This window comes from Crocodylus porosus, unplaced genomic scaffold (assembly GCF_001723895.1).
Source record: "Crocodylus porosus isolate Cpor-Errol unplaced genomic scaffold, CroPor_comp1, whole genome shotgun sequence".
Taxonomy (NCBI): domain Eukaryota; kingdom Metazoa; phylum Chordata; order Crocodylia; family Crocodylidae; genus Crocodylus; species Crocodylus porosus.
In genome coordinates, this window is record NW_017728947.1 from 53,657,845 (window position 1) to 53,671,902 (window position 14,058).

At 42.6% G+C, this 14,058-nt stretch overlaps 2 protein-coding genes across 2 annotated transcripts in view; both read left to right on the top strand.

Moving 5' to 3' along the window:
- The window catches only part of LOC109321619 (cytosolic phospholipase A2 epsilon-like), a 53,819-nt gene extending 46,387 nt beyond the window's left edge, over positions 1 to 7,432 (top strand). Inside the window, exons 16-21 of the mRNA XM_019552352.1 lie at positions 858 to 995; positions 1,338 to 1,445; positions 2,199 to 2,390; positions 4,161 to 4,327; positions 5,909 to 6,095; positions 7,206 to 7,432. Coding sequence (XP_019407897.1) covers positions 858 to 995; positions 1,338 to 1,445; positions 2,199 to 2,390; positions 4,161 to 4,327; positions 5,909 to 6,095; positions 7,206 to 7,414 — 1,001 coding nt within the window. The 3' untranslated portion in view covers positions 7,415 to 7,432. The remainder of the gene's footprint in view (positions 1 to 857; positions 996 to 1,337; positions 1,446 to 2,198; positions 2,391 to 4,160; positions 4,328 to 5,908; positions 6,096 to 7,205) is intronic.
- Positions 7,433 to 9,827: 2,395 nt separating this feature from the next.
- Positions 9,828 to 14,058, top strand: part of LOC109321647 (cytosolic phospholipase A2 epsilon-like) — a 32,008-nt gene continuing 27,777 nt past the window's right edge. Inside the window, exons 1-2 of the mRNA XM_019552370.1 lie at positions 9,828 to 9,909; positions 10,780 to 10,869. Coding sequence (XP_019407915.1) covers positions 9,883 to 9,909; positions 10,780 to 10,869 — 117 coding nt within the window. The 5' untranslated portion in view covers positions 9,828 to 9,882. The remainder of the gene's footprint in view (positions 9,910 to 10,779; positions 10,870 to 14,058) is intronic.

Consider the following 14,058-nt stretch of genomic DNA (forward strand, 5'->3'; position numbering starts at 1 on the left):
TGCTGGCTTCTACCCTGGGGGTCTTTAAGAGGAGGCTAGATGCACACCTTGCTGGGGTCATTTGACCCCAGTATTCTTTCCTGCTATGGCAGGGGGTCAGACTAGATGATCTGCTCAGGTCCCTTCTGACCCTAGAAACTATGAAACTATGAAACCTTACACTTGGAGCTTTTGTTAGGTCAGTGTAAATGCGAACTGTATAGCAGTTCCAGGAAGGTTCACTCAAAAAACGGCCAACTCAGTCTAATTTAACTGTACTTTGGAGGTGAAGTAAGCTAGATTGGATATGCCTAAACCAATCTAACTGAACTAGCTGATTCCCTGCCCCTTGGGCAGGGGGCTGGACCCAATGATCTTATAAGGTCCCTTCTAGCCCAGAAGTCTATGAAATATACTAAGCCAGGTTCTTTAGGGCTTTGAGCACAGAGCTGTACACTTTACATTTGTATATGCCTAATATATGTATCAGAAAGTGCAGGGGGCCTGATGTTGATAATGCCACTGAAGTCAGTGGTTCATCCTAGTATAAAATCAGTATAAGTGAAGCAAAGCCAGTTTACCATGTGTGTAAAGAATTCCAAATCCGTGTACCAAGTTAGTTGCCTAACTGCTCATGTCTGCTTGAGTGTAAAGCAAGTGTACGTGAATATACAGGATCAACTACATATTCCCAGCTTTGAATATTTGGCCCAGAGGTGGTGCTTTGTAAATGGTGGGGGGAAGGGGTTAAACAAGACAAACTAGAAGGCTTACTCTACTTACAATTCTTCGATGTAGGTGATAGTTGCATGTCTCTCCAAATGCAATGTGGAGGTCTGAGATCTAAATGTCTTTCTTTTTCATGGTCTTGTTTGCAGAATGGGTTGAATATACCCCCTATGAGGTGGGAGTTCTAAAATACGGTGCATTTGTGCGTACAGAGGATTTTGGAAGTGAGTTCTTCATGGGACGGATGATTAGGAAGATCCCAGAATCCCGTATCTGCTACCTGCAAGGTGATGTGCTGTAAGAAAATATCAAGCTAGTGTATAAAACAAAACCTTAAACTAGATAGTCAATAGTTACTGGTTAGTTACAATAATTACTAGTATAGCGTGGTCTTCTAGGAGATGCATGTATATGAAAGTGCATATAGGCATACCTGTGTATGTATTATATATACACAAACAGATCATTTCCCAAAAAAACCCTATAAAAATAACTGTAAGGTTGAAAAATCAACCATCAAAAAGTTAAGAAATGTCAACATTTGTGGTTGTCTGTGCATGCAGCTTTCTGTTAAAATGCTTCCAAGTGTTGATTAAAATAGCATCCATCAAATCTCTTTCCCTTTGCAGGCTTGTGGAGTAGTATATTTTCTGTGAATCTGATGTATATCTTGGGTTTCTCCAACACTTCAGAAGACTTCTGGCACAAATGGACCCGAGACAGAGTAGAGGATATTGGTGAGCTATTTATAAACTTCAACTCTGCTTTTCATTTGTTGTCAAATTGGTACTAACACCTGCCATACATTTTTAAACACTCTCTGCAGAAAGAACATTTATAACTTGCGGCATGTCTTTGTACAATTGTGCAACACTACTTAGGCTAGTCTAGGAGCATCGTTGGTGGAGATCTCCTGCTGAGATGGGAGCTTCCATGATGTATAGACTTAGAGAGAGAAGGATGCAAATTATGGGAAAATATTACTTCTCTTGTTATAACTATAGACAAAATGAGCTAAGCTTCAGCAGATAGGTTAAAACTGCCATACATCTTGCAGAAAATTATGCTATATTTGCTACTGCATCTTGTAGACTCCTGCACAGAGGCAGAAGAAGTAATTGTGGAAATTGACACAGAAAACAATGGTGGATTAGAGTGATGGAAGTATTGTACGCTCTTTAAAAGCTATTTTTTGTTGTTGGTTAAATACATCATCCTAAAATCTGCCCAAGCTGTCACTGAAATACAACAAGAATGACTAGGGGTGGATCCAGAGAGGAGCAAGGAGGTGCAGCCACACCCCCTTTGGCTGTGCAGCACATGCACAGTGAGTGCTCCGAGCTCCCAGCTGGCCAATGTGGGTTTTTGTCAGAGCTTGGGTATGACCACACCACTGCATTCCCCTCCCCCCAGATCTTCCGCTGAGGATAACACCCAAAGTATGAACACACAAATCCATAGGTTTTATCACCTTTTCTCCTTTTCTACAGAGGAAGAGCCAGTCCTGCCTACAAAACCATATGAGCTGAGGACTCGCATGTTCACCCCTGCAGGCTGCCTTTCCAATGCTCTTCGAGGTGTCTTAACAGATCGCATCTCAGTTGCGCAGCATCACAATTTCCTAAAAGGCTTCCATCTGCATAATGACTACTTAATGAATGACAATTTTTGTAGATGGAAAGGTAATATCACTGGTATACTGTTGCTTCCCACGTGGTTTGAGGGGTGTGGGGAATTTAATGAGGGGCCAGACTGGGATTAGAAAAGAATAAATGCTACAGATATATCCTGTCACACTGCTGGGGAAAAAAAAGAAATAAGTAATAAAGTTTGCATTTGATTTTGAAGTCAAATATTTGACCAACCAGTTGAATTGTACATAGCTGATATTTAGTGTCATGAGTTTGGTAGGACTCAGATCATATCTCCTTGGTTAGCAATTACCAGGGGTGGATCCAGGATTTTGTTAAGGAGAGTGTGGGAGCAGCGACTAGTACTGCAGGGATGGCTGCACTGTTGCTCCTGGTCCCGTCCCCTCTGCACCAAGGTGGGCAGAATGTGCTGTGGGAGCAGCAGGTAGGGACTTTAAGTCCCCTAATCATGTTAGAATTTTTCCTCCCCTCTATCATGCTGGGTTGTGGGTGGCCAGGTCTGGGGGTCTCTAGGGGCTGACCAGGGTCAGGAGGAGTGAGCAGAGTCTAGGTGTCAGGAAGGCAGAAGTCAGAACGTTAGTCCAAGAAGCTGAGTCAGGAAGCCAGAGGGCCAGGCAGAGTGCACAGTCAGAGGCTGAGCAAGGTTGGGTAGCCAAGATATCAAGCAGAGGGCAGGTAGAGGCACAAGCCAACAGGACCAGCAAGGAGGTTGGGTTAAGGTTGAGCCCTGTTATCCAAACACTTCCTCTTCTGCATCAGGGGTTTATATGACAGGGAGTGAAAGCTCAGTTGACCCTGGCTGGCCACTCCAGTGGCAGGGAGTGGGTGGATGGCTAGGCCGGAATGGAGGTTTCTAGTCACTTACATCCTGCCTGAGTGGCCAGGTGGAGAGGTGGCAGACTAGGGTGAATGGCCAGTCCTGTCAGGCCTCAGTCCTTCAATACCTCCTCTCTTTCCCTCTATGTTCATTAGCATGACCCTTCCCTTCCCCTCCCATTCCCCTTCTCCCACCTGCTAGTGCCACTGTGCTCACATTCTCTGGCTGACCTGGAGGCAGAGGAGCTGGTCCTGCCCTGCTGCAGAGGGAGCTGGGTTCAGCCAGAGATGCAGAGTTGGTGGGTGGATTTTCCCTCCCAGAGTCTACTCCCGGGCTGGCAAAGAACATCTGGAGCAGTGGTGACATGTAGGGGGTGCATGTGCATCCTATGAGAGTGCTTGTGCACCCCATGACACGCTGTACTCCCTGCTTAGGTGATGGGCAGGGGAGGCAGGCAGGAACACCGGTGTCCCCTCTGTGAGCACTGGCCAGGGAGTGGGAGCACTTCAGCTGCTTCCTGGCCAGTGTGATTGGCTGCAGGGGGACCCCCCCACAGTCACTGTGCCCCCCCCAACTAAGGTGGCACCAGTCACCCATGACTCAGGGGCTAGGCAGGAAGGAGAAACCCACCGACTGCTCCTATCCCTCGTCTGAGCCCAGCTGGAGCAGCTCAAGAATGGCCTCCAAGGCAATTGGAGACAGCAGCAGCAGTAGCTGGGCAGCAGGAATGTTTAGAGGCAGTGCCACTGAACATGGAGGGGAAAGGATGCTTGGCAACTGTAGAAAAGGAAGAAACTGAGGCCCCAGTGCAGCATGGCATTTGTGTTTAAATCTGCTCATGTATTAATACGCTTTGCTGTACTGGTTCCTGCACTGCAGATGAGAGGAAAGGGTTGGGGTGCTAGTGAAAGAACAGGGTTGTTTCTCTAGTAGATTTGCTTTTACATTGTTTCTCTTTCTGACCAGAACTATTTGCCTTTTAGATACTGTGTTAGACTCATCTCCCAATCAGCTCTTTGAACAAGAAAATCACCTGGGCCTGATAGATGCTGGATTTTTCATCAATAACAGTAGTTCACCGCTTGTCAGACCAGAGAGGAATGTGGATATCTTCATATACTTAAGTTACACTACAGGGTCTCACGTTTTGGTGAGGAGAATGGCACTATTTGGGATTTTTTCCCCATTTCTTGTTTTGTTTGTAAACATCTAGCATCTAGCCCTTTGAAATATCAACTATGATATTATAATTATTTTAGCTTTAATTAAATTACTTGGAATTATTGCTTTTCCATTCCCAAATACAAGAAGAAAATCATTCTAGGAGAGAAAATTTGGCTACTGATTTGAATGGCATGAATCAGAAGCACTGATACATGCATTGCATTTAATTAATACATCTTGTTTTCATCTGGCCATCACTGATCTCTGGGCTTTAGAAACTGTAGAAAGGAGATAAGGCTCTGTAATAATACTATTTGTGGCAGGGGATACAGAGAGGTGTGCTGCTAGGAGTAGGTCTTTCAGTGCAGCAATGAATCTACTTTCAGTTTCTTCCTGCGATTCTTAGCCTGTCTCTTGCTGATTTATAAATTTATTGAAAAATAATAAATGTATTATAAATATTATCAATGTAAATATAATCAAGATCCATATTTTCTTGACTTGGGGTGTAGAAGGGATCTTTTGTGGTTCCCACTCAAATGTCTTCATCTTCACTTAGCATAAAGCGACTAATATTGTAGTAGATTTCAAGACCCTGTATAGTAAATTTACATAAAGGGCCTTGTTACACAATCATTTTGGGCAGCTCCTGAACCTCTTAACCCATGGATTGTCTACACATTAACATCTGAAGCAGGTTTTAAGCACTCGTAGATTACTTAAAGTTATGCCATTCCAGAGCAGGATTATCTCTGATCCAGGTTACTGAACTTATATTACACTAAGGGTGTAGACAGAAGTGCAGCTCCCCTCTGTAACTAAGAATGCTTTGCAGGATCCCTTCTACAACCTGAGTAGAGAAAATATTGATCTTGTCACAAATAATATTACAGAGTCTTATCTAGCTTTGAAAGTTTATGGTTTATAAATGTTCCTCTGTTTTTCTGGGCATTTCTACATGAGCGCATTTACTGCACAATAACCAAAATTACTGCACAGGATGGCATGCGTCCCACATGCATGCCCATACTGCACAGTAAATATGGTGGCTCATGCCGACTCGAGTGTAAAATTGATACCTACACCAGGCAGGTATCAAATTTACACCCAATGAATTACTGTGCAGTGATGCACATGTAGATGTCTTACTGTGCAGTAACACTGTGTATGTGGACTGACTTGGGACTAACTTTAGTCCCAAGTAAGTCCACACAGTGTTAATGTACTTTAATGCCTGCACATGTAGATGCTGGCCTATTCCCACTTACTGCACAGTAACTTTTACTGCGCAGTAAATTTAAGCTGGTGGAAATGCACATGCAGAGACACCCTCTCTGTACCATGTGGTTATTTTGTGTCAAATACTTTGGGTGGGACCAACCCCCAAATGTATTGTACATGTTATTCTTTATAATTCATAGATCTCAAAATGTATGCAGTTTCTGCCATATGTCAGAATAGTCATACAAGTATTATGCTGTGATGTAATATTAGTTGATGAGCATCAGGAAATTCAAAACTTAAGCTATTTGGTTTCTAACACTGTTTTCTGCTTTGCCCTATATAGCCTCTAGAGAAGGCCTGTAAGTACTATATGAATCAGAAAATCCCATTCCCCAATGTTTGCCTGAGTGAAGAGGATAAGAAAAGTCTGAAGGAGTGCTATGTGTTTCAAGATTCAGATACCCCTGGATGTCCTATTGTGCTATTTTTCCCACTAGTGAATGACACCTTCCAGCATTACAAAGCACCTGGTAAGTTATGAAAAACAGCACAGCATTCAGCTCATTTGATAAATATCTTCTCATGCAGGGGTTAGCAACCTATGGCTCCAGGCCAGATCTGGCCTGGAAAAGGTCTGATTTGGTCTGTATTTAATTAGAGGTGCACTAATTCCTCAGACATTTAATTCAGTCAGTGTTTTACTAATGGTGTGCTGATCACCTCCGCCACTCCACCTAGTTGCTACTCTGCTCACTGCCACTGGAGAATGGGGCCCTCGGTACCAGCCGCATTGCAAGTTGTAGCCCACACTTGCTGCCCCATGCGGTGCTCTCACATATTTCTGTTGTGTGTTTCATCTGGGCATTTGATCATGAATTTGGGCTTTCAGAAGGGCAAGAAGACAGCTTTGTTTTTAGTATAAATATCTACAGTGGCTGTCTTGCTACTTATCCTTCTGATGGTGCTCATCTTTTCATTGGCTTTGCCACTGCTCTGCACATTGTGGTGTGTTCTGGAGCTGTCTCTTTTCTTTTTTTTCTAAATTTCCATCTCCCAGATCCTCAAACACCTGTCCTTCTCCACAAGTTGCTAGGGAGGCATTGCCCCTTTCTTGCTTGTAGCAACCCCATGGCTGGGAACCCGGGGCACAGGGGCAGTGGTGATTTTCCAGTTGCCACTATGGGCAGCAGTCTTTTTTTTTTTGCCCTGCCATAATTATGCCACTGAATTGTGTGGCTTCAGCAGTGCAAAAAGATCTTAAACCTGCCTTTAAAGTACTACATGCACTTCCCTGGAGCCCAACCAGTTTGTTACCTGGCCCAAGGCAATTTTCTGCTTTGAGAGGGCAATCACATGTTACAAAATCACTTAAATTGCATCAGAATTGGGCACATGAGATTATGGCTCAGTCTTGTCTGTGTTACTAGGCTGCAGGAAATTATGAAACTGACAAGTCTCTTCCTCAATCTGCATCATATCAGCCATCTAATAGTCATCTGACTAAGACATGATGATCTACAGAGCAAATTACTGGACTACATCAGAAGCATTTGTTAAAATTTTCCCAGAACAATTAGATTAATATTCTCTCTCACTGGACAGATCAATGCAGTGCCTTCTTTAATTTTTTTTTCTCCTAGGTGTGAAGCGCAGCTGCTCAGAGATGGAGGAGGGCAAGGTTGACCTCACCAGCCTGTTTTCACCCTATTCTATGTATGCAGTTAAATATACTGAGGAGAATTATCGTCGGCTGCTGAATCTTAGTGAATACAACGTGCTGAATAATGCACACCTGATTATCCAGGCCTTACATACTGTAGTACAAAGGAAAAGGCAATGTTGGAAATAGTTGCCATTTCAAAAGCCTGTAGCTCATAGATGGACCAGGGATTTCTGATGATTGCCACAGAAGAAACTTAACTTGGATGCCTGAATGGATTTTCTTTTATCCCCATAAAATGGCTGACCTATGTAATCAAAGTTTACTATCTATGAAGACCTTATACTTTGTTTCCTAATCAAATTAATTGCAGAAACTTTGTAGAATACTGTTTAAATTAAATTGTAAGTCATTTTAATCTAATAAAGTATAATTTATAAATGATATTGTTTTAAATCTTTCAGAAGGTATAAATACCACAATACAACAAGATTCTTTATCACTGGGCGTGTCTACATGCGAAATTAATGCACTGAATACAACATGTGTTTCTGAATGTCAAGCAAACTTTAAAGAAAAGGAACATTCAGACAACCAAAAACATTCATTACTTCTAGAGCTTTGTACTAGAGTTAAACACTGCATTCAAGCAGGTGACTGGTAGCTTGCAGCATGTACTACCAGTAGTGTAACTTGGTTGAAGTGAGTGGGATGCTGGCCTTAGGCACTACCTTAGTTGGGATGCTGAAAGGTGACCCCATTCCTGCAGGGTCTGCACACCAGCAGCAGCAGCAATAACTAGGACAGGTAAACCAAGCCATAGCTGCATCAGCAGAGGACTTCTTTTTAAGTCCCTGGAGAGGTAAGGCTCCTTCCCTTCTGGCACCCAGGACGCAAACCCTGCTAATTACACCTCTATGTAGTACAACCAAAAAGAGCCACAAGAACGTGTGTATGTGAGATCTGTATCCTATAAAGACTGAAGTAACTTGGCATACTATTGCTTTTTAAAACATTTTAAGACTTTTTTTTTTTATGGTGAGTGATGTCCATCCACTATAGGAGAATGCCAATATTCACTGTAAAACAACAAATATAGTGTAGTGGTCATTGCATTCCACAAACAAGATATGCTGATAATAAATCTCCATTTTACTGATAAACTTTGTGTCCTAATGTAAGCTGAGCAATTTTTTTAAGCAAATATTTTTACACCAAAAATGCAGTTTTGGTTCAACTGAAAGTATTTAGTACATTTTAGACTGAAAAAGGGGGAAAATAGCAAAAGTCAAATATTTTGTTTCAATATTATCTAAACAAAAAAAAATTGTTTTAAAATGCGTCTTGGTTTTTTTCAAAAAGGCATCCCCCACCCCAAAGATAGTGAATAGATTTACAGTCAAATCACATTAATGATCTCTGCACAGTTATCTCCACTTACCTATTTTTTGTGAAGTGCCTGCTAAGGCAAATTAGTCCAGGGCATTTAATCCTTAATTACTCAATTCGGCAAAGTTTAAAATGGTCTCCTTAGCAAGCCAAATCTCAAATATGATTTCCTTCAGTATTGTGTTGAGGATTTAGTGTCCCAGGTCCACTGAAGTTCCCACTGTGACACACGTTTGGCTATTGCCTTTGGATCCACACACTGGCCCAATACACACATGGTCTCCCTTTGATCAAGCTGGGTTCCAATCATTGCCTCTGGCACATTTTCTGGAAAGAGATGTTATATCTACCATCCCTTTTTAGCAGTGAGACCTTATAGTCTAGCTACCTTCAGCAGCAGGAAAAGTGCTGACACCCTAAATCTTCCTGTATTTTAAGCAAGTCATTCTCAGAGCTCTTATTTTGTGAGCGCTCTTGGTTTATAGTTTACTCCCTTAGGACACAGGCTAGTAAAAGAAATCAGAGACTGATATTGCAGAGGTATTCATAAAAGAATCACTGCAACCTAATAAAAAATGTGGTGCCTTTCACAAAGCCATGTTACCATGCTGTGCGTATAATAGAAACATACCTTTCATGTAGGGGCAATGCCCTGGGTGTTGTGAGATGATATTGCCTGACTATGTTTTGTCTGTACAGTTTTGTCCTGACCATGCTGATTGCCAGTTCTTTGGCATAGGGAGAGGTGATACTGTAAGGAGCCTGACGCTGATATTAAACAACTAAATTTAGCAATCCTTGGTAGACTAGTAGCTTTCTGTTCTTAACCAGTGTAATCAGATTGAGAGTCTAGCCAAAGACTACCCTTCACCAGGTCTTTTGACCCATGCCAACTGTCACGCTATCTCCACATTATCAATAATGTAGTAGACTACACGTTGTTACAATGTATTATTATTTGCCATAAGCCCATTACTGGGAAGGATGTGTTTCAGCATCTACTGTCCTCCAGCCACTGCATCTGCAATGAACTGTCCCCCAGTTTAGTCACCCACAAAATTCATTTCCCCAATGTGAGAAACTGGGAGGAGATTTTTTGTTTAAGAAACCAGAGAGAGGTGGGGCTCTGAGTCAGTTTATAAAACAGCTGTTCATCCACTTCTGCTGGTTTAAACACTATAAATATATTTTGGGAGTCACTGTGAGCTCTGAGATGTAGCATTCAAATTCCATTGGCAGTGTTTCATTTACATTTAACACAAGCCATAATGGAGTCATGTGCCAGTTCACCTCAGGTAAGAAAGCCCTAAGACAACTTAAGATTCTTGGAGCTGCCAGCTTATTCAAAGTATGTATAGTGCCAAGGAGGCACTAATATTCCTGCTTTAGGATTAATTATTATTATATTAATTGCTACTCATGGCTCTTTCCAGACTGGGGAAAAGGGAACTTAGCCTAAGGCACTTAAAACCTAAATGAAAAATGATAACATGGTATGGGGAGGGAGGAACAACGGAAGCAAAAGAAAGCAAGGGGAAGAAGCAAACCACTTTGAAGAGTTAGGTTTATTTACAAAGATTTCAGATCATATTGGGTTTTGGCATGGTTCATGGTTTTTATTGGCTCAAAAGGTTTTTAAAAATGTAATGTAATTAGCCCTCCAAGATGGAATAAGCATCAGAGACTAAGATTCAAGTCACAGAGTAAATTTTAATTACAGATTTGGAGTGGGGTTGTAGCTGTAAAACTCTCAGAAATATGCAAGATGCCAGGTTGTTTTGGTGATTTTGTTTACTGAACTGACTATGTAGTTGAGAGAGATGTTAGACAAGTTTTGGGGCATATGTGCCTCCTTCATGTCTCTACATTCAGTTTATAGAAAGAGGTTTGCTGTTGCTGGAATAGCCACAGCTGAGAAGTCCCTTCTTCTGCTGCAGTGTCATAAAGTTGGCCCTTATGTGGTTTTTGTGCTTACATGCAGACCGCTTCAACAAACTAAGCTATAAAACAATGGTAGTTGGGGTATCAGATGAACACTGTCACCTGCTGAGCCTTTGTGCAGAATTCATCTTATGCGCTTTGAGCCTTTGTAATTGATAATGAAGAGTAATACTGGGGGAGGGAATTCTTTTGGTCAGTGTTATCATTTACATTTTCTGCTTCAGGACATGATGGGCACTAAGACAAAACTATTGGAAAAGGGAGAAGTTACTCAGATGAAGCTGAGCACAGAGCAGTGGATTTCTGACACTAAGGTATTATAAAAGAGAATTTCAAAATCAAACTGCACTAGGGATTTCTTTGCTGGGTGGAGGGAAGGCAAGGACAGACATTCATCCTCTAATTACTGATCACCCCATCCAGGTTTCTAAATGAAACACACGAATGCTTATCATTATAATCATTTGATTTCTCCATCTTTTAATCCTGTTAAAGTTCCATTTCTGCATTTAATGTTTGTCATATTGGAAAAGTACTTTCTTTTAGTATCTATGTTACTGTAAAAAGGGATTGAGTTAAAGGGCCTTTCTGTTGTAAAATACATTTTTGAAGCTAGGATACATTTACTGCTGATATAAGTGTAAGTGACATCAGTGGAGTTGTGTCACTTATACCCGAAACATATCTGCCTCCTCATCTCCCTGAGGTGTCAAGCTACAATGTTCAGGGTAAATATTAATTTTGGACTCTGTCAGAGGCAAAGTAAACAAAGCCAAGGGGTTCCAGGGAAATTAATGCATATTATATGAAATTTTTCCTGTGAGAAGTCAAAGTACCTGTTTGCCTCAAAAACAAAGCTCTTTATGCTGACAACCTTTCTAGTCATTACCCTGTCTATGGTTATTTTTGATGAAGTGTCTTGAGACAGGAGTCTTAGTGTCACCCTAAGCCCTTCTACTTTATTTGGTCCCTGTGGGCCAGGCTTTGGGCATAGTCACAGCAGAGAAGTCACACTGGTCTAACTAGCTGGCAATCCTTTCTGATGAATACATCATGTTCTTCTTTCCATGTTGATTGTCTGTTTTACCTAGTGTGCCAATCGAAACTTAAACTGATGCAAAAAAGTTCATATCTTCAAAATAAGCTCTCACGCACTCAACTAGAAGCTGATGGCTGAAGGTCAAGTCTGGTCAATTAATTTGATAAAGACATATCCGATTAATTGAATTTTCACCCAGTATTTGAGAAGACCTGATCTTGCACCACTAATATCAATGGGAGCTCTGCCATTGATTTCAATGGGTGCATGATTGAGCCCTTCGTGTATGAGGTGATAATGTTTGTCAGGGTGCTTCCTATTCAGCCCACTGAAGAATAGTGAACCTCTGAATTTGGCACAGCTGAATAGATTTGCAGCTATACGAAAGGCTGTTCTTGAGCATATTGGTAATAATGTTGGTCAACATTTTCCAGAATATAATCAATTGACTGTTTTCCCTTCAATCTCCATGGACAAATTAGTAGAATTAAGAGTCTCTGTCTCTGTCTCTGTCTCTGTCTCTTTATTGGTAAGGTCATAGTAAATTCCAAATACACCAGCCATTTAGAGAACTTTTTTAGTGATTAATTTAGCAATTTTTTAGTGATTAATTTAGTGAAATCTATGAGATTTGGCTATTAATCATTAAGTACCCAGAGCATCCTCTAAGCCGGGGTGGGCAAAATACGGCCTCCGAGCTGCATCCAGTCCACTAGGCCATTCTGTCCAGCCCGGAGGGCCCCTAAAAGTTTTAGAAAATGCATAATTATGTGATCCTGGCTGCTTGTCAAAGATGGCAGTAGGACCCAGGGGGAGCTGACAGAAGTCAGCAACAAAGCCAGCCTGGCCCTACCCGCCCCCTCAGCCACAACCCCCTCCCCCCTCGCAACCAGAAGTCTCTACTTGCTGCTCCAGCACCATGTGGCTGCGTCTCTGGACTGTGGGAGCATGGGGCCCATGCCAGTACCCTGGGTCCAGGAGCAGGATGGTGGGTGGGCAGGTGGGTATGTGTCCATGCAATGAGGGATGGGGAGAGAGAGAGACAAACAGCAATGAAGGAGGCAAGAGTGTGTGTGTGTGTGAGAGAGAGAGAGAGAGAGAGGGAGAGAGAGAGACACTGTGTCTGTGTGTGAGACTGTGTGTTAGTGAAGAGAATCTGTGTGTGTGTGAAAGAGAGAGAGTGACTGTGCGTGCGTGCGTGTGTGTGTGTGTGTATGCAGTGAGGAAGGGAGAGAAGGAGAGTGTGTGTGTTCATAGGGCGAGTTCCACACACATGCTCCACCATACACATGTACCCACACCCCCTCACATACCCCAGCCACCCTCCCCCCACACATATCCCCCACAAACCCCATACGTACCCATACCCCACATATCCACATGCTCCCTCACCCCACATTCCCACACCTAACAGCCTCATCACAAACCTATCTCCAAGCCCCCCCCACAATATACAAGAGTAAGACTTCATTTTAAGCTGTTGTGTAATCACCTCTACATACACTACACAAATACATGTAATTCAAGACAAAGATATTTTTTAATCAGATGAATGAATGTTGTAGAGATTTGAGTTTTAGAATATAATTTGGTATTTTTCTGGTTTTGAGATGGCAAAACCCCTTGCTGAAAGGAGTATTTCTGGGGGCAAGGGGAGGGACTTCTGGTGGTAAAGGTTAGGGGTTAGGGGGCGGGACATCTGGTCAAAGATAGTGACGGGGTGGCGCACCTGTGAAGGGGACCCCTTGCCAAAAGTCAGTAAGCGGCCCTCCAGCTGAAATAATTGCCTGCCCCTGTTATAACTCTTCTTTTTCTCACCTAAGAAATGCATTAAAACATCTCAGTTTATGAATTGGCCCCAAATCTTATACTACACACATTTATACTGGAGTGTATGTCTATGCAGCCCAGTACTCAGCAGCGCTAATTGGTAGGCCTGTGGGAGTAGACAGGTATTTGATCAGGCTTTGGATCCAGCTGCTTCAGATGTCAGTGATTCGATTCAGAGCCTCTTCGATCTGGCCATAGGATATAATGGAGGATCAATGAAATATCTATAACTTCGTTGTTTTATCTCTGAGTTGGGCACCCTATGCTGCACTCTATTCCCCTCAACCAAGACTTCTTCCCCACTAGGGGACTTAGTTCACTTGCATTATTTGTCTCACCACCACAACCCCTTCGAAGGGGGGGCAAAAAAAGAGAACGAAACAAAATTATGAGTTGGGGAGGGTCTGCTTGGTTCCCGCCCTGGCCCTACAGTTTCATAGTTTCATAGTTTCTAGGGTCAGAAGGGACCTGAGCAGATCATCGAGTACGACCCCCTGCCATGGCAGGAAAGAGTACTGGGGTCAAACGACCCCAGCAAGGTGTTCATCCAGCCTCCTCTTAAAGACCCCCAGGGTAGGAGCCAGCACCACTTCTCTTGGAAGTTGGTTCCAGATGCTAGCCGCGCTGACCGTGA